The sequence below is a fragment of the Typopeltis vanoorti genome, chromosome 10, assembly GCF_054136105.1.
Source record: "Typopeltis vanoorti isolate ZY-2024b chromosome 10, IOZ_Tvanoo_1.0, whole genome shotgun sequence".
In the NCBI taxonomy this organism is placed as follows: Eukaryota; Metazoa; Arthropoda; class Arachnida; order Uropygi; family Thelyphonidae; genus Typopeltis; species Typopeltis vanoorti.
The window spans coordinates 25,487,872-25,509,963 of record NC_143558.1 but is presented as its reverse complement, the minus strand read 5'-3'; the positions used below and the strand labels follow the sequence as shown (position 1 = coordinate 25,509,963).

Here is a 22,092-nt window from a genome sequence, read left to right as displayed (position 1 = left end):
AGAAAAAGACCTAGAGGCAGACCAAGAAGTACTTGGATAAAGTTGCTGAAAGAACATTCCCATCTACCCAGCTATAGAATCATGATTGAGATGGCTAAAGATCGCGATAAGTGGAGAACCTTTCTTCTTAGTGGACTTAACCCGTTACCAATCGGATGAGATGAGATGATATTATTATTACATTTTTAATTGGATGCGAAATGAAAACGTTTGTTGTAGTTGTAATTAGGAACGTTACAGCAGCATAATAGTAGAGTAGTGTGCCCTCCCACAATGAGTCCACCCTGGAGGTGTTACGTATTTTTTTTTTTGATATGATAATAATAAGTTATTACATATGATACATACATGACACAATTTTGTTTACGTATGATACAACATTACATACATTTCTTTACATTTGATACATTCATGTATTCTGATAATAATAATAATAATTTTTTTTCGTAATAATAATTATAATAATTTATAACATATGATACATACATTACATACTTATCATTACATATGATACAACATTACATACATTTGTTTACATGTGATATGTACATTACATGCATTTGATTACATATGATACAATTATTTATTTATTTTTTTTTATTATTTAATTTTATATTTTTATCTTGGATGAGATGTTTTTTTTTTTTCAGCTTTCATCATCGAAGTTTCTTTGTGAGCTTATCTTAGGATGACACCAGTCATTATTTATTGGTTTATTTGTACTGGAAAGCTATGAAATCAAATCTATGTTTAATTGGCTTGATTTCCACTGCAGCCGTTGATTGAGAAATTCGCGCGCGCGCACACACACACACACACACACACACACACACACACACACACACACACACACACACACACACACACACACACACACACACACACACACACACACACACACACACACACACACACACACACACACACACACACACACACACACACACACACACACACACACACACACACACACACACACACACACACACACACACACACACACACACACACACACACAGTGTGAGTTTAATGTTGTTGTATGAGATATCTACTGAATCTGATGCCAGGTGTTCCCAGTCTGTTTTTCTTATTTCGTGGTTGACTATTTCTTCGTCTATTATTGTGTTTTCTATCGCTTTTCTTCTGTGGGGCATTGCATGGATATTGTCTTTGTGTGCAGGTTTAGAGCGGTGAAGTAATGGACTTCTACTTTGCACTTTATGACTGATGCAGTGTAACTGTTTGGAGGTGCTCCGACGTTTATATGGTCTAGACAGGAGGCAGTGATAGTATTTCCGAATATTTCTTCTCTAGTACATGATGTTATTGTTGGTATTAGATTATACATGGATAGTGTTTCTAGGTATTGTACAGTGTTGTTCTGCTTTTCGTTTGCAATATTTATGTTTATGTTGCCAATTATCATTAGGTGTTCGGTTGAACATATTTCTTGGCGTGAAAGCAAGCAATTGAGTTCGTACAAGAATTTTATCATGTTTACGTTTGGTGGCTTGTAAATAGAATTTAGTATTATGGGATGCTGTCTATTGGTGGTATTAGTGATTTCGAGGCAAAGGGTTTCAGCATGCTCAAACTGATTGGCCGTTTCTTTTGCTATTAATTTTTTTTGATAAATATTAATATTCCATCCCCTCTTTTTGTTTGGCGGCATGATCTATGTTGTTGGAAGCCTGGAATTTGGAAAGCAGTCGCTTCGTCATTAGTTATGGATACTTCTGTAAGAATCAATATATCAATAATATCAGTGTAATTCCTCAGATAAGCCTGTAACAATAACCAATGTTTTCGGATGCTTCTGACGTTAATATGCAAGATTGAGAGACCTCTCGCTTGTACTGTGTTTTGTTTCCATGCATCAAGAGATTCGAAAGTACAATTACTGATGTATTCTGGTGTAATTACATCTATCTGATGGTTCACATTTATTTTTGTTGTGTTGAGATCTTCTTATTGAACTAAGTTAGTCTTTTGTTTCACTCTGGCAACCTGCCTATATCTTCCGAGCTTTTTATTTGTATAGACTTTGAAGTCTGTGACTTTCTCAAGAATATTTTGCCGTCTTTGATCCATAAAAATTGATACTTTTTTTCTGTTTTTTCCTTTCTTGCTTGGTACAAAAGATTCTGATTGAAAGGTGTTAAATACTCAGATAGAAAGATTGGCGTATTGTCTTGCGATGCATTTAAATCCTTGACTACTGGTTTTTTCAGTCTGCTGGCTTTTATGAGATTGTCTCTTGTAGCCTTGCTTGTCAGACGAACTATGACTGGTGCCGGTCGTGGCGAACCTTGTTTTCTGTTCTTCCTTGGAAACCGATTTATGGTCTGAATATCATTATGCTGTAAGGGGATGTCAATTGCATGGCCTAACTTTAGAACTACGTCTCTGAGATTTTCTATGGATTCCGTTTCTGGAAGACCGTTTATGACAAGGTCTTCTTTATGTTGTTGTTAGTTTAAAACTTCATATTGTAGTTTCAGGGAATTAAATTCTTGACGGAGTTCCGATGTGTCTTTTATCAATTTGTGCTGCCTGTCAGTTAGTGCGTTAATGTTGGTTTTAATGTCTTTTACAGTTAGTAAGGCTTCTTTGACTTTTGAATTATTAAATTTAACAAACTCTTCATATTCGCTAATTTTGTTTGTTATTTGTTTATTCTGTTTATCAAATAGTTCTTGGACAAGATCTACCAAGATGGCGTTTATATTTTCTAAACCTTTTTCTTGTAATAAATTTACGGAACTCAAATTATAAGACTCACCGGCATTTTTTTTTGTCTGTTCAGTTCATCGTCCGATTCTGACTCGCGTAATCAGTTGCGTCGTGGGAGGCGGCGTTTCTTTGTTCTCTCTGCAGAATAGGCATTTCCATTCCTCTCGCTTGGCATTGGATTTGCGTTGCTATGTTGCTTCTGAGTATCCAGAACATGTAAAGTGAAGATTGCTAAGGCATTTCCTGCAGGTTATATGACTTCCGTCTGACGATAATTCCTTCAGGCACTTGTTACACTTCATGGCTCACCTTTCTTCTCTAGACAACCGTAAAGATGGTGACGTCCTTTGTTCTATGCTCATTAGTGACCACAGTGAATCTGCTCAATTTTCAGCACACTCAAAATTTGGATTTCACTTGGCCGATTTCGATGAATTATATATCACTGTCTTCAGTGTGACAAGAATTGTTACGCGTGACAAATATTATTATTATTATTATTATTATTAATTGTAATAGTAATAATAATAATAGGAGGTGGAGGAGGCCTGTGTAGCTCATTGGAAGTGGCGCTTGCGTCTTCTGCGCTTGGTCGCTCGAAATTAGACTTAGTTTCATGTCTAGTCACCGACTACAGGAACTTTTTCTATGCCTATTTTCGACCGCATCCCGTGTTAATCGATCTCTGGTACGGGAAAGAGGTTTTTCTTCACTTAAACTCAAGAAAATCGACAGTAGTACCCACATTATTTCAGACAATAACATATCTTGTTAGGGTTAGATACCAATAGAAGGCAGCACTTGTTTGCCAGCCTCTTCATCGGTGGCTGCCTATAATTAGTGATAGACGTGGGCCACCTATCTCTGATTGGCTACCGGTGGAGATTGAACTGCCCACTCAGTCTCCAAAAGCTAGATAGGGGTATAAAGGCCTTGCCTACTCCCAATTAGGGAATAAAAGGTATTAGCCGATTTATTTTATTTTTATAATAATAATATATTGTGATCATAATTTCAAATGTTTTTCACACCACCTATGCTTGCCTAGAAGTGATATAATAGATACGGATTTCGTTATCACGTCAACTAAGTCCCCCTCTAATAAAAAAATATCTTGCTGTGGTGGTTTTCTCTTGCTAATGTTTTTGTTCAGCATAAAAGACTTCAAAAGGAAGAATTTAACTCAGATTTATAACAGCCATTTTGAATGATAGTGCACGGTCAGATGTTTCAAGTGACGTGTTTGATCTTATGAAACAGTTATGGCAAGTCACCACCATATGTGAGCAGTTAATTGCCCATTCCCCTCTTGACAAAAATCCTAAGACTGCAATTTATTCCCTAAGTTAAAAGAACCCCTTTGTGTGAAACGCTTCATTAACACTGAGGAGATTTCTAGTGAAGTGACCTGATTTATGAAACCTATCAACAAAAAAAAAGGTACAATGGCTATATGAACAAAGAATTAACCAGTATCTAGATAAAATAAAACAAAATGAAGAAATAGAAATAGAATGGCTTAATATAAAAACGATACTAAATGCAGCAGCAAATGAAAGCTTAGGAAAGACCAAAAAATTCAATAAAAGAAAAAAAACTGAAGATCTGGGATGATACAATCAAAGAAATGATCAAAAAGAAAAAAGAAGCCTATCACAAATGGTTAAGCAGTAAAAGATTAGAAGATGAAATAGAATATAAAAGAATAAGAGCCATAGCTAAAAGAGAAGTCAGAAAAAGACATAGAGAATCATGGAATAAATTCGTTTCTAATTTAGAACATGATTTATATAAAATAAGACCCAATGTATATAAGATTTTGAAACACCTAAATGCAGATACCAAAGAAAACATAAAATTAAACACTGAATTGAAATTAGAAGAATTTCTAAATTACTACACAGAAAACTGTGGACAGACAAATATTTTAAAAAAGCCAACTGGCAGACAATTAACGAAAATGAAAAGGAAATAACTGAAGAAGAATTAGAAATCAGCCTGAAAGAAACAAGAAACGGAAAATCGCCTGGAGAAGATAAGCTAGGTTCAGAACTATATAAATACGCAGGAACAAGATTCAAAGGAAGACTCCTATTATTTTTAAATAAAATTTACTCAACTGGTATCCCTCCAATAGTATGAGAAAAAGCAATTGTGATTCCTATCTTTAAGAAAGGTAATAGATATGACCCTAAAAACTATAGAGGTATCAGTATACTAAATTCCTGTTACAAAATATATAGCAGAATCTTAAATAACAAACTAATGAAATATTCCGAAAACTTTATTCTAGAGGTACAAAATGGATTTAGAAAAGGACGATCATGTATAGACCCAGCCTTCTGCCTAAAATTAATAATAGAGAAAAGAAGAGAATATAATTTAGAAACACATATTGCATTTATTGACTTTGAAAAAGCATTTGACAAAGTTAAAAGAAACATATTATTTAACATATTAAAAGAAAGACAAATACCAAATAATATCCTAAAAGCTGTCACAAGTATATATGAAAATAATCAAATACAAATAAGATTAAATCACGAGCTATCATATACAAGAAAGATAAACCAAGGGGTCCGACAGGGATGTCCCCTCTCAGCAACTCTTTTTAACATCTACTTAAATGAAATAATAATAAAATGGAGTAAAAATTCACATCAAGGAATTAAACTTTCACCTACAGTTAACTTAAACACTCTCCTCTTTGCAGACGACCAAATAATAATTACAAATTCTGAAGATAACTTACAGAAAGCTATTTTAAATCTAAATGAGATATCCAAAGATTATGGTATGATAATATCAACGGAAAAATCAAAAACTATGGCCTTTAAAGGACAAGATCCAGCAAGAACTAAAATAGTAATAGATAACAAGATCTTAGAACAGGTGAATTCATTTAACTACCTAGGATGTATGATCACATATGAAAATGAAAAAGATATAAACTTAAAAATTGCAAAATACTTAAAAATAACAGGTGTAATTAACTCTATATTTAAACCAAACCTAGTTCAAAAACAAACCAGGCTAAAAGTATACAATACATTAGCCCTACCGGTCTTAATGTATGGAAGCGAAATCTGGACAATAAAACAAAAAGACAAACAAAGATTAACAACAGCAGAAATGAAGTTTATGAGAAAAACTGCAAAGTATACCCTATTTGATCACAAAAGAAACGAAGATATTATGAAAGAATTAAACCAAGAACCAGTAATTGAAAAAATTAAAAAATATAAACATAGATGGATGGAACACGTTCAAAGAATGAAAACAGAAAGATTACCAAAACAAGCCTTAAAGTACAAGTCATTAGGAAAAAGAAAACCAGGACGTCCTCTTAAACGATTCAACGATGACTTCTAAGGCCGGAACAGGCCATACTAGGCCTAAATCCTTGATACGCATGATGATGATGATGATGATGATGATCAACAAAAAATAAGGTTTCCATACAGAAATAGTGATTCCACCTATTCACTCTCCTAATCTTTCTTAGAACTCGCATATCAGTGGTTGCCGGTATTTGATCAAGTGTTTTATTTCTAACCAAACTCTCGGATCCATAAGTTAAAACGATTGGCGCACTGTCTTGTATACAGTACTCCAACCAATTTAGTGTTTTCACTAAACTGGTTGGACCATCAAAACCATCCAAATAGTTTAGTGTTTTCACCAATTTCTCTCTTATTCCTTATACATTTATTAAGTTGACTTCTTATCATACCAGCTTTGTTGATTCTGTTGTCTATTTCCTATGTTTAATTTACCATCTTCAGTAAAAATCGTGCCTAAGTAGCTGAAATGTTTTACTTGTTCCACAGGTTCTCCATTCACAACACAGTTGACATTTTCAATGATTCTGCCTATTTTCATTGCCTTTGTCTTGTTAATGCTGACCTTCACACCATATCTATTACAACAGTTATTCAATTTAGTCAAGGAATCTTGCAGACTTGTAGCGAATTTATTTACAAGAGCAACATCATCTGCATAAAGCAAAGAGGTAACATTAACATCTCCAATTCTGGTAATGTTTAATACAACTTTCCTTCATAATGTGATCCATATAGATAATGAATAAGAGAGGGGATAATGTACATCCTTGTCTCACACCAGATTTAACATTAAACCATCTTCCTGTACTTCCTTTAATTCTAACTGCTGACTTACAACTCAAATAAAGTATTGCTTGATATAATGCCCCATTGACACCATATAACTGTAGCGTATTAAATAGCTTCTCTCTTTGCATCTAGTCCTATTTTTTCCAGCTCTACAAAATTTAAATACAGATCTTTGTTATATTCCCATGATTTTTCAACAATTTGTCGTAAAGTGAAAATTTGATCCTGACAGCCTCTACTGGCCTGAATCCTACTTGTACTTCACCAAGATTCTCTTCCACAATCCTTCTCAACTGTTTCTAATTATTGCTTAATTATATCAAGCAATCCTTAGTCTTTATTTGAGTTGTAAGTCAGCAGTTAGAATTGAAGGAAGTACAGGAAGACAGTTTAATGTTAAATCTGGTGTGAGACAAGGATGTACATTATCCCCTCTGTTATTCATTATCTATATGGATCACATTATGAAGGAAAGTGGTATTAAACCTGATATCAAAATTGGAGATGTTAATCTCAGCTCTTTGCTTTATGCGGATGATGTTGCATATATTTTACCAGGAACACTCAGTAGAGAAATACCTCTGTATTTCTCACATTCAGTTTTATTTCCCTTTTTATATATGGGTACTAACAGAGCTCTGCTCCAATCTTCTGGAATTCGTCCCTCTGTCCAGGCTTTCTGAACTATGCAGTGCAGCCACGGTAAGACTTTTATACCACCATATTTCAGCATTTCTGGCCGAATATCATCTACTCCTGCTGCCTTTCCACATTTCAGGCTTTTGATGACTTTTTTACTTCAAGTATGGATATGTATTCCTGACTGTTGAGTGTTTTTACCACTGTTCTGTCATCACTGCTTGTTCCATTTAGCAATTTTTCGAAGTAATTACTCCATACTTCAAGGATATCTTTTTCTTCTATTTTTCATATCACCTTTATCATCTCTAATTCCTTTTACAGCACTCTTTCCTCCATTTCTGATCTTCTTCAACAACCTCCAGAACATCTTGTCACCTTCTTGATATTTATTTTCTATGTTCTTACCAAAGTCTGCTTAGATTTCTAATATTCGTGTCTGTATTCTCTAAGAGCAAAGCTGACTGATTTGCCAGGAACTTTTGGTATGCTTTCTTCTTTTCCTTCACTGCATCTTTAACTTCGTGTGTCGACCATGGAGTTCTGATTTTTCTATCCTTGCAGGCAATCTCAGCACATGCCTCTTTGGTTGAATCAATCAGTGTTGTCTTCAGGGTTTGCCACTGAATCTCCAAGCTTTGGTTCCTATTCTCAAATTCTTTCGTTTTTTCTTCAATAATCTTTGTGTATTTTAGTCTACAGTTCACATCTGAGAGCTGCTCAACTTTTATTCGCTTTAAAACTTTCTTACATGTTATTCTTTTCAATATGAAATTCAATTTTATCCTGCTCAAGACTAAATAGTGATCACTTCCAATTTTAAATCCTCTGTACACTCTAGTGTCTTGCACCAGGGAGAAAACATCACTATCAACAATAACATAGTCAATGAGACTTTTCTTATTTCTTGCCTCTGCTCTCCATGTGAATTTGTGCACATTTTCATGTTGGAACATGGTGTTAGTAATAACCACTCCATGTCCTGAGCAGAAATCCAACAAATATTTGTCATTATTGTTAGCTTTGCTCTTTTCTCCAAATTTTCCCAATATATTCTTGTATGTCTGACAATCATTTCCTACTCTGCTATTTAGATCCCCAACAAGGACCAACTTTTATTTTTTTATTGTGTCAGTTGCTTTTTCTAAAGCATCAAAAAATTCCTCTGCTACCTTAGTAGAACCTTCTGTGGAACCACAGGCACAAATAAGTCTCATTGTCCAATACCCCATTCTGATATTTGCCCAAATCAACCTACTTGCCACTGCCTGCCATTCAAGAAGATGAGCCTCGTATTTTGTGTTGAATACTATGGCTACTCCTTCTTTTCCTTGATTGTCATTTCCTGAATATAATATTTTGTATTTATTTCTTAGAAATATCTCGCCCGTTTTGGTCTTTTTTGTTTCAGTCACCCCTATTATGTCGATCTGGTAGTTATCTAATTCTTCAGCTAGCTCCATTTCTTTGCCATCCAGGCTTCTTAAGTTGATAGTATACCGATCTGGAACTCTGGTAATAATAAATTGTGGTGTGCGTTTTAGGATTTGTTCCAGTAGCTGACTTTTCGCTGCTTGCTCTGGTTCCCTGGCGAAAACAACGGGGGCCCCTTGTTTAACCTGGCGACGCCCCAGCAGGCAGGAAATTCTGTTACGTTGTACCATCATTCTATATTTTGGTTTAAGTCAATAAGGATACCGTTTGGTTGATTAAATCCCAAATTGCCAGTCCATCCTCGTTCGTTCAGTATCCAGGTAGATACCCAACAGGGTGCATCACGAGAAGGTGAGGATTGGACATTAGGTCAGAAGCCCTGGTCGGTTCTCCACATTCCTTTAAAGGCTATGTGGAGGTCTCCTCTTAGTTATATAGCTTTGACCCTTAAGTACCCCTACCAAATTTATTACGGCAGTTATTCATTTTGTCCTGGATGTATTTAGGAGATAAAATCATTTATATAAAGTACAGCTCAGATTAACATCTCCAGTTTTGATATCAGATTTAATAACTATTTCCTTCATAATATGATCCATAGATAGGATACAGTTTGGTCGACTAAATCCCAAATTGACAGCCCATCCTGGTTCGTTCAGTATCCAGGTAGATACCCAACATGGTGCACCTTCTCGTGGAGATAATGTGCATCCTTGTATCGCACTGTGTTTAACATATTGCACGATATAATGTCCCATTTACATCATTAAAATATAGCATTTTGAATAACTATTCTCTTGGCACTTTGTCATATACCTTTTCTAGATCTACAAAACGTATGTACAGAGCCTTATTTTATCTTTATTAACCTTGTAAATATATTTTGTTAAATATATATTTGATTTTACTTCTGAAATGACATCGTATATCTCTTGGTGGAATATATTATTATCCCGGTTGGCCTGCTTTATAAGATGAATAACTCAATGAAAATATCGAGTTATTTTTCTCACATAATTTCATGAAGAAAACCTTACCAGTCCGTTTGGGAAACTAGCTAACTTTCATGCAGTTATAAAGCCTTCTCTTTCTTCTCATTCTAGGCGAAATTTGAGACTAAGTATTTCCAGTCCAACCAAATGGAAAATATCACAGTATTTCTGATTGTGCTGCAGAGGAGCTGCTGATGTGTAGAAAGGGAACCTTTAATGTTTATACCACCTCATATGTGTTGGATGCGTCTTTCATTTAACCGTAAAGAAGTGTTTAGATGATATCCACTGTTATTTATACACTATATGGATTACATTATTAACAAAAGAGATATTAAACCTGATATTCAGATACTGAAATAATCACAAGTCTTCAAGTGCTTATCAAAATGAATTGATAAGCATTTGAAAACAAAAACAAAAGGCTTTAAAATGATCGTGGTTGACAAATATGGTTCGATAAAGGAATGAAATAAAATAAAATAAAAAATTAACTATAATAACTTTGTAATCAGGAAGTTATTAAAATATTAAAACGTTATTTTCTAGTATTTGATATATTTATTTTTGTACTTTATGTTTATATGCTGAATTTTTGAACACCGGTCTGTACATTTACCTGGTGGCACCCTCGTATACCAATAAGAATTATAAACAGTTTTTTGCGCTATTCCGACATTTATCTTAGCTCGCATCTTTTGACGTGCGTGGGCAGAGATCACAGATAAGAATACTTAATACTTGATAATCTACACGTCCTTGTTATTCATTGAATATTCAATAACGAAGACTTTTTTTTTTCCTGATAATCAATAACATATTACGTAGAGTAAACAGAAATCCTCTTCATAAGAATATAAATCTAGATGTAATGTATCATCAAAACCATGGATGAAGCAATTAATACACTTTGAGAAATCTGAAGATAATTTTGATATTCTCTTTATCAGTTTTAACCAACTAGTAACTGATTGTGACATGCTGTGAGAACATTCGTCTGATTGTTCTAAACCATAAAGACGTAGCTCCACGAACATAAGACATTCAAGTCCATTGATCAATTGTGATGTAACAGATGCATTTGGTTAGCATTCTTGCAGAACACTTCTATTTATCTTGAGGATTTAATACTATGGAGAATTGATATCATCCTAGAATCTAAATACATGCTGGACAACACTAGTAAGCTGTTTCTAATAAATATATCATTGAGTACATAAATATGCGAAGCATTATAACACTAAATCTAAACAGTGTTATACAAAAACCAATATTATTATTACAAATAACTTATTTTGTACCGTAGTACTCACACTATTTCAGACAATAATATATTCAGTTAGGAATAGGGGCACGAGATGGCGGCAGTTGCCTACCTTTCTTCACTGAATGCCGTTTGGTATCCACCATATCTCTGATTGGTTATAGGTGGAGATTGAATTGTTTCCTAGTAACTCCTCTCTCTCTCTCTCTCTCTCTCTCTCTCTCTCTCTCTCTCTCTCTCTCTCTCTCTCTCTCTCTCTCTCTCTCCCTCTCTCCAGTTTCTAGCCAAGAATTTGGAATGGCTGTGTGCACATTCTGAATACTTTTTGCTAGTTTTAATTAAATAAGAAATACTATAGATACAGAGAAGTAAAAACTAACCACCATTATACATAATTTATCATGCATTTTATGTTATGGTTTATCAATAGCCTTCGGGAGGGCAATTATGAAATTTTCAAGCTACCGATAGGTTGCCTAGCTAAGTGCAGAAAGCGAAGAGTGTGTTCTTAATCTCACATCGTCTTTCACAAAAGAACCAAAAAAAAAAAGAAAAAAAAAACACTTGAAGGAGGTTGGAAGAGTAGAGTGCGTGATACAACACTCCACTGTTGTTTCCATGGCAAAATTCGAGCATCAAAGCTGCTCTGCGTGTAGAAGCACTGTCGCAATAGAAATTGCCTTCGTCAGAAAAGTTCATTTACTGCAGGTATGACAGGAAAGTTATCTGACAAACAATATTTCTCTTGTGTGGAGTACTTTTCTTTTGAATTAAGTAGCGTATCGTGAACAGTATTAGATATCTTAAACTGTTGTTGTATTTTGAATTCTGTTCCAAAGAATCGAAAACTTTATCTCAGTTAGAGATAGAATGTTGCCTATTTGATGACATTCAACACCTAGTTCATTCCAACAGAATGTATTTATTTCATTGGACTTTGATTTGCCGCTCGAAAACATCCCTTTCGTGGTTGATAAAATCCAGTTCAGGAACTACAAGTTAAGACCGATTTTATATTTTATTCTTCTCTCTCTCTATCTATATATATATATTGTGTGATGGTAGTATGAAAGTTTTTATTATTACGATTATTATCAATGCAATGACAAGAGATGTTTTAATATACAAAATACGATCATCTAAAATGCGTTTTATTCAACAAATCCACGCATTCCTAGGAATAGTCTGTAATACGAGAATATAACTCCCCCCTTCCGAATATTTTCCATGAATTCGATTAAAGTAGAATATAGAATTCGATGTCAGGTTTCACTCTTAAGATTTCATGCACCACATCGAATAAACGTAAACCAAATTGAACCTTGGTGAATTATCTGACTAGGAAAAGTAGAAATTCTACGCTTAGGACCTCAGTCAATAATGGCTGAACTTGATATCGTATGGATTTTAATACAGCCTGAAAGATTCCATCTTTTTTTTTACATGAAAACTAGTCTCTCATAGCCAAGTAACTTGCTTATTCTAAATCAAACTGTTGCTAGAAAGGACAGTTAATCCTATCTCAAGATGTTGATAAGTATGTGTGTGTGTTATCTAATCGGGTTTTTTGTATGTTTTATAGAAAGGGAGAGAAACCAGTTCTCGATAAATAGGAGAAATCCAATCCCAGTATGAGACTGCTAACATTCAAGTCGACAAGCCCTTATAAATACTGCTTATGTCTTAAAGAGGATTCGATGGATATTATCACCACAACTTAGTCTAGTCTGAAAGTTAAAATTAATCCGCCGTACTTCAGCCCCTCGATCGTCCCCAGATTGATTTTCATAACCATAATTTTAGGGTTTGGTAGTTACTTATGTCCGAATATGCATTTGTATGTGTAAAGTGCGTGATATCTTTCAGACTAGAATCTTCCCATTCTAAATGAGATTCGAATCCAGATCTTTCCAACAAAAGGGTTTCGTTGTTGAGATACGAAAGTTCTAGTAGGAAAGGTATCCGAAGAAATTTCATAACTTTCTTCTGAGAATCGTTCAGTGATAAATATGTTGAACGTCGTATTTTTATAGACATTCTAATACATGAAGCAGATTTTCAGTGAATTGTATATCAAGAGCAAAGGTCGGCAACCAACGACCCAAACGTGCATTTTTAGCGGCTCATAAAAGGTTTGCCATACTTACATGGCACGTGGCCAGTATGTGGAATTATTTAAATAATACATTTTATATTATGAATAATAAATTAAAAATCATTTTATACCTATACTTCGTGCAACTTTGGCGCGAGGCAACCGTGTGAGTCATCATGGGTTGGAATAACAAAGGCGACTTCATCCGACGACAACCAACATTTTTGCGCACTTTTGCAGTCGCGTTCCCTGGTCCCTCTTTTAATATAATTCAATAACATCAACTATTATTTTCAGAGGATATACATTTGTTAAAAATAATTTCAAAAATGGATTCAAGAAAACGTAAAATTGCGCATGAAGGTTTAATGATGAATGGAACTTCTTTATTGAAAATGGGGGTTGGGAGATAAGCCCTTTTGTCTTATTTGTCATAAAAAGTGTTGATGTTATGAAAGTTACGTATTTATATAATAAAAATTTATAACTTAAATATTTTTCCCAATCACTATTTTCTCTTAATTACGCGCTTGCGGCCCAATTATTAAAAATAAAAGTTGAATGTGGTTCGCGAGTCTGAAAAGGTTGCCGACCCCTGGTCTACAGGAAAGAAACAACCAAAGAAAATGACTTCGCCAATGTCTTCTTCAAACTTCAGTCAGATAAATAGTGCCATGGTTCATTCTTTTTTTTTTTTAGTTACTTTTGTAAACCTCTTCGTAAAAGTCATAGCATTGAAATAGGTGTAATCTAAAAGATTGTTTAAATATATGTTAAAATTAATGATCACGCTTTATCGTGTTCCGGTCAAAGTTGCTCCTACCAGAGTTCAGAGGTGAATAACAAAAGCAATATCGGGATTGTGGAATATTGACTCTGAAGACAGGTTGAGAGAATGTGGATTAGAGACGCTAGTCAATAGGTGGAAGTGGGGCGATATGATTGAGACATATAAATTGTTAAGGGTGCTTATTAAATTGATACCGAGGATCTTTTTCAAGGGTTAAAAGAGGGAAGGGGATAGACACAAGAGGTCTTTCTTGGAAGTTATATAAAGGTGTGGTGCGTAAGAGAGTGCGGCATGACTTTGTTTGGCAGAGTGGTTGATGAGTGGAATATTGCCGAGTGAAGTGGTGAGTGAACCCATTGAACCAATTTAAGATGAGATATGATAAACATTATCTCTGTTAGGATGCATCTCGCTATTGCCTCCCTTGATCAGTCTTGATTCCAGGAGGTGTTGGTATAATAATAATAATAATCTCATCTTCCTTTTCCGTTTTTTACCTTGCGATGTCGAGGGTTTATTATTAATCATCGGACCTCGAGCAGTTCACAGAATAAGGTGATCAGTCCTACGTCCAGGTGTATCCCATGTCCGTTATGTTGAGTTTTCTCAATGCCGAGTTGCCTGCTTTGAGGAATGAAAACCCCAGGAAAAACCCTGGGGGGAAAAATCCTACTGTCCACGCCCAAGACCGGCTAACTTGGCTATGGCTAAGGAAGATCCTTCAGCTCCTCACCGACGGGAATCGAGCCTAGGACACTCCTTCCTCAGGCATATGGTTGCGAAGCGGACAGCCACTAAGCTAACCGAGCCATAATAATAATAATAATATTCTATGAAAATATAATGATTTCCACAACTATACCAAATTTGAAGATGCAAAATGGGTTGGCAAACGTGTCAACCACGAGGCGCATTCTTTTCCTAATAGTCATTTATTTTTTCAATTTTGTATTAAAAATGACAAATATTTCACTTAGTGATTCACTAACGATTAAAATAAATTACTTCATTATATTTAAAAAGAAATCCATAATCATAAAATGGTTAAGTTTACTTCTCGAAAGACGATAATACACTTACCTCGTTCATTGTCTCCAGTAAAGTATAAGTTTAATTTGTTGATGGCCTTCATTTCTGCTAGGATTCTATTATTGGATATTATTGTTGAAGAGAGCCATGTTGCTGTTGGATAAATGCGAACTTGGTAAGTGGTTCGGTTTTCTAATAATTTGTACTTCAGATAGTAAAGCTGACAACCAGAACGATTGTCCCAAGGAAGGATTGTTGAGTTTGTGGAAGAAACGTTTTTGTTTAATGTTATCTCCTTGGAAAACTTGATTGGTTCTTTCGGATTTTTTGGACGTGGAGATTTGTTTTTTATCAATTTCGATTTTTTGTCAATCGAAGGAGAGAAATCGATCAGGTTGATTGATGAGCCAATGTCTCCCGCATCAGAAAGAGACAACTCTTCTTTGGTAAATAAAGGAGTTGTTGTTGTTTCTTTACCCATTAAGGATTTGTTCTTTGCTTGTTCAGAGAGATATAATTTAAGATCAGTACTCGTTGATTCTTTTGGTAGGTTTAAAATAGTCTTGTTTTTCTGACTAGAACTTCTAATTAAAGGCAGGATTGTGGACTTTGTTGTAAGAATTCTTGTCAAGTTAGCACATGCGTTGATATTAGGCCTTTCTTCAGTTGTCGTATGTGGAACTTCAGCAGTATTAATGTCCTGTTGATCAGAGCAGTTCTGAACTCTCAAAAATAAGCCATCATCTTGTAATTCTTTTCTTCTAATAAATAAATAAATAAATAATATCACGCTTTATTTCATTAATAAGTGAATTGTTGTGAATTGATAATATTTCGATAAAGGAATTAAGTTCATAAATAGACTACAGTAATATTTAAATGTTTTGGAAGATCCTTTTTGAACATCTCCCAATTTAACATTTAAAATTTAACGAATCTTAAGCAAGTCAGCTGGCATTTAAAAAAAAAACAGTCTTCTTAAAAAATTTCGTCTTTTTTTTTTTTTTTTTTAATTTAAAAGGTAATCCATCACTACCGCTACGATTATTCTTCTCACTACTGTTTACAATGAAAAGTCAATATTGATTATTGTATCGATTCCTTCTATGTAGTTTATAAGAATAACAAGCTCTAACAGAGATTCGTGAGCAACATAAGTTGCATTTCAGAATAATGAAACAACGAACCACACATCGAGTTTACAAATAAACCATTAATGATAGCAAGTTCAAAAAGAACAGAAGATGATTCGAAAATATAGGATACTATCGAGTACCTTTGGAAAATATTAATATTCATGGCAACTATTTGGGACTTCGTGCAAGTCTTTGTTGCATAATCTTCAGGTTCGTATACATGTTGCGGCTCTAAAAATAGTTTCACAAAAGAAAAAACATAAAAGGCTTTGCTTCCTTGCAGAATGTCAATCTTTGCTGAGTGAACGACTTAAGCAGAATAGAAGAAAGACTTGTCCCTTTCTCCAATTTCTCTTACGTTAATGGGGTGTGAGATCAGCTATACTCCAAAAATGCCATGTCTTTTGGCACCTGATTTGTTTTCATGTGATTAATCTTGAAGAATGTTTATAGAAACAAATTCCGAGGGAGTTAAGGGCCTCACATACAGCATCTGTACCCCAAGTTTCTGTTGGTGTACTTAGAAGTGTAACACAAAATCTGCAAGCCTAATTCTAGCTAAAAGAAGACATCTGAAAGATGGCATTTATCATGTCAAAACTTGGCAACCGATGTTTTATTTAAAGGCAATACAAAATTCTATTGAGTCACCTTCTACTTAAGATAATAGTTGCTTTTTAACATGATTACTAGTTCGAATCGCGAACAACTCAGAAAGGTTATTTTGGTAATATACTCATGACATGAGCGTATAAAAACAAGCATGGCTGCACACACTAAACTGAGAACAGTTTTTTATATAACAGTGAGCATTTAGTGTCCGAAAGAAGCGGGTAACTATAGGGATAAAAATATCGTGCCTCATATTTCTACAGAACATTCATTGACCGAATTATAGCTGAGCTGGCGTACAAAATAGCGGTAGTAAACGTATTTATAGCACATATCAGGTAGACTAATTCATCATCGTGCTCTTTACTACACAGCACAACACAGTAAAGACTGTTTCAGACTCCAAAAGCACTTTTGGTTTGCTAAAAGCTACTGTCGGTTATTATTAGAGCTACATTAACGCGAAATACAAGATGAACGATAACATCTCTCTCTCTCTAACAGAAATGGATTTTCTTTTTCCTTCGTTCACGTTTTCCTTTCATTCTTACTATTCTTGACAACAGACCCAATTAGTAAAGTTATTAATAATCATATTTTTAGTTTATTTATAGAGTAACCTAGCTGCCTTCTTCATGTTGCTGAAGGCTTCTTCATAGCCTTCATGTTGCCGAAGGCTATGAAGAAGGAATTAAAGTAAATATTTAAAATGTAACTACACAAAAAGAAAGCAAAATGAATAACAAAACATTCCTTCCTTCCTTCAGCAAATCAAAATCCATTTTATTCATCATAATCCAATTCCTTCAAGGGGTGTGCTGGATGCAACGATAATACAATAGGAAAAGTTTACATCATTATTTTTTAATTTCTTATAAACAATGTTTCTCCAAATTACCAGATCTTATATATCGGTATTCTAACAGCACCAGTCTGCTTAAATCTTGGTCTTTCTCTGGGTGTTTATCCTGTCATCCAAGTATCGAACATTCGCTTGTTAATCTTTCTACGCTACTTCTGTTTAAGTGGTCATGTCAACCTTAGATTAGCTCTATTCACACATAAATAATAACTCTGTCAAGTTCTTTCCTAATATCTCCATTTGTAGTATTATTCTGCCATTGATGTCATTTGTTCACTTCCCAATGTTTTCTCAGAGCTCTTGTATCTCAGCACGTCAGCTTCTATAAATTGAAATTAGTTTGAACATTGGCTTGTATACAATTAACTTAATTTCTAATTAGACTAATTTCTCTCTTATGTTATATAAATGTATTTATTCCCCCCCCCCCACCCTACTATGCTTATGCTGTGGCCGATTTCCTATTTAATTTGCTATCTTCTCTAAAAATTGTGACTGAATAACTGCAAAAAAATTCTTTGTTCTATAGGTTAGGTCTTTATACAGTCTTTGTCTTTCTTGTTGTGATGTTTATGCCAAATTTATTATTCCATTTAGTTCTAATTGACATAGACTACGTACGACCATGGACAGTTCTTATGTTTTCTGCTTCCAGTCATGCAAGCTGCCAGTCATCCCACAAGACGCCATCTCAAAGAATCATCAAAACGATGATGACTTTCATCGATGTTTTTTTTTATCGATGTGAGTAACTTGCATTGCGTGCTGCCTGTTGAGTGGCACATCAATTTCTATTACATATTCATTTTGCATGATAGAATGCTTATTATTATCAAATATTCGCCTTCGGACACACTGTCAAAAATAAAATATTCACGAAAAACATGAGGTCAGTAGGGTCCAATGGTGACAAACGGTTTTGGTTGTCATTAAATCTTCAAAACTTTTGTAGACTCTCAACTTCCTAAAGAGGACTTCATGAAACACCATACACAACAGAAGATAAATTCTTGGTTCCAGTTGTTGGACAAAAGCATCACCTATCTGCGTAGTTTTGAGCTTAAATGCAGAGATACCAGATTCCAAAAACGCTGCATTCACAACTACATCAAAATCATCAAGGAATGAAGGACAAAAAAGACAACATTAAATAACCTACTATGCCATTAAACAATAGGAATTTGATAAAGAAGTTGCGCTCGAAACCAGCGATTGCACAAGTTAATGCTCACCAACGACCTCTTGTGTCCATTTTACCTAAAAGTGTCTTCTGAATAAACGGAAAAACCATCTTCTGGTACAATGAATCTCGCTCTCAACTATTTTCATCCGAGAATATTCAGAGTCGTAAATCTGACAATAGCATAGCAAAAGCTTCTTACATTTGTCTCAACCATTCCAATAATCACGTATTTAAGTCTATGATAGAGATTATTTTATGGTATAATATTAGATTGCTGGTTTATTTTCAAGCTTTATAACTAGAAGTGATTCCCAGATTTAGAGATGTGACCAGGAATAAATACGTCATCATTCATGTCATTATTTTTCTTACAGAACAAGCTCAGGAAACTAATTTTATCCGACGACTTGCCCTACAATGTCAATAAAAGCTGTCACCAGAAGAGTGTTTGTTTGGCCTCGTTTTCTATCTTTAGACTGTCTCTACAAAATTTGAAAAGTATATATGCCATGTAAATAGAGAATTACACCTGGCACGAGTGCTGTCTTTATGTGTGTGTCTTTCTGCGAACTAGTAGCTTTATGTTGACATCTATTATCGCGTTGACACTGTTATAGCTAACGGATATTTATTTGCAGAGTAAAGCCTAATTTACAGTAGAAATATTCTTTATTCTCTGCAATAATTGATGCATTTCTTCCGACTACACAACACTACACAAAATAATAATTATTCTGTAAAGTTACTCACATTGCCAAGTTATGCAATTCGACTGGAAAAGACCTGAATTCGATTCTCGTCATGACGACATGAATCATCAAAGGGCATTTAAAATTAAGGTGAGTTAGTCGATCTCATAGTAGGATTTCTTTTTACTCCCGGAAACTAGGGTATTTATCCAATGTAAAGGCAATCTGGGGATAAAAAATACTGGTGGTGTGCCGTAGGTAGTGAGCATTGCGTTTACGCGTAGATGGAAGATTAAATAATTGAGATGAAAGGAGGCGGTACTCTTTTGTCCTCCCCCCCCCCAGAAATAGTTAAATTGTCTCCACCTATCAAAATCTCCGAGGTTGAGTGCAAGAAGGCAATAGTCGCTTCCTAATAACGTAATGTGTTTATCTGTGTATGTGTGTGTGTGTGTGTGTGTAATCAGATGAGTAAACAAAGGCCTATAAAAGTCTTTCTTCCGTAGATCTAGCATCATGAAGCCAATGGCGCAGCCAGAGGGGAGGGCCCTGCCCCACCAAAAAAAAAAACACTAGAAAATTTTCCAAAAATCTTTTTCTAATTAAAATTATTTAAAATTTTTTTTTTTATTTATGTTGTGTCGTTTTCAAGCCTATTTTCGTGAGTTAATCGATTTCTGGCACGGACAAGCGGTTTTTCCTCCTGGAAACTCGGATTTTTCGTCCCGTAAACTCAAGAAATCGATAGTACCTACATTATTTTCAGACAGTAACATATCTTGTTAGGGTTAGATACCAAGAGATGGCAGCACTTGTTTGCCAGCCTCTTCATCGGTGGCTGCCTATAATTAATGACAGACATGGGACAGCTATCTGTGATTGGCTACTGGTAGATATTGAACTGCCCACTCAGTCTCCAAAAGCTAGATAGGATATAAAGGCCTCGCCTACTCCCTATAAGGGAATAAAAGGCGTTAGCTGATTTATTTTATTTATGTTGTGTCATGTGTTCTATTTCTATACTACTTTTGAATTAGCGATCATTGCAGATGCTCAGTCATAGGTCGTATGCGATGCGTAATGTGTATTCTCAAATCATCTACTCAACTCGCTTGAATTATTAGGATGAAGAGTAATTGACTGAACAGTAATTATGTATAACTATATTATTTTTAAAACAGTAAAACGACATGACTTACATTCTTGGGGGGGGGTATAAAAAATGGTTATGAAACCCGTTATGATGGGCTAAATATATCGCTAGCTAATATTCAAGACTCCAGTATTAGATGTGATAAAGAACTCCCTGAGTTTACCACAAAGAAAATCGGCAAACTCTAAAGAGGGTAGTTACACCAACGACAAAAATGCTTTACGAAGTCGGGCCAAAAGTATGTTAATGGATTTTGTCCATAATATAATTCCCAGAGAGTAGTTTATTTTCATGCAATGGTAGAGCTGCAATTCACAAATTCTCTATACAAACGAAATGTCAACATCATCATGTTTTTTAACAAGTCAAAATGTCCATAGGTGATATGGGGTGCAACGTAACTGGAGACAGACAGAAATAGCGAGAAAGATAATTTTGTTTTTTCTATGTTTGCCATTAAAATAATTCAGTTGAAATGACTCAAAAATTTTTGGTAGTGATTCTGAACATTAATTTTATTAGATACAGTCGACCCAGAAATAACAGTATAGGTCAGCTTTATTAGTATCATTGCGAATCGTTTTTCAAGAGAAAAAAAAGCTGTCCAATTATAAAAATGATCCAATAAAGCAGAAGAGAAAAATGATTAAGTAAAATACTGTCTCTTAGAGAGCAATGCAGTGTATGGCAGCAAGAATTTTTAGGAAGGTTTTTGGGTTCTTCATCGAAATGTGAGATCAGTACAGGAAAACCTCGCTTAACGCAAATTCGATATACGCGATAATCAGTTAGCGCGATTGATTGAAATAATACTATTTCTCGCTTTAAGCGAGTGATTAATCAGTTAACGCGATTTTTTTTACATAATGCGAAATTTTTTGTCGCCAACCGAGCGGAAAAGCTGGAAGTTATTAAGAGACATGAAACTAGCGCTAGTAATACAATGATTGTGCGAGACCTAGGATACAGCGAGTCTACAGTTCCGGCTATATTAAATAAGAGCACAGAATGCAAAGAACAAGGAAAACTTGCTACTGCTTCTTTAAGCATGCAGATCATCAGAAATAGAAGCCATTTAATGATCGAGATGGAGCGTCTTCTATCACACGGATTGAGGATTATAACCAAAAAATAATCAATACAGGGAATATTCAGTCAAAAGCTCTCAATATTTTTATCTCATTGAAAGAAACCAAATTTCAAGGGGAATTTTATGACGACCGGCAAATATTCAAGGTCCACAAAATCGGTCTCTTTTGGAAGCGTATGCCAACAAAAACTTTCCTAGTTAAAACTGAAGCATCTCAACCAGGATACAAAGTATAAAAAGATCATCATACGCTTTTAT

At 34.8% G+C, this 22,092-nt stretch overlaps 1 protein-coding gene across 1 annotated transcript in view; it reads right to left on the bottom strand.

Annotated features, from left to right (window-relative positions):
* The window catches only part of LOC150102246 (uncharacterized), a 46,109-nt gene extending 30,830 nt beyond the window's left edge, over positions 1-15,279 (bottom strand). Inside the window, exon 1 of the mRNA XM_090399456.1 lies at positions 15,161-15,279. Within this exon, the coding sequence (XP_090255582.1) occupies positions 15,161-15,212 (52 nt within the window). The 5' untranslated portion in view covers positions 15,213-15,279. The remainder of the gene's footprint in view (positions 1-15,160) is intronic.
* Between the last annotated feature and the right edge of the window lie 6,813 nt (positions 15,280-22,092).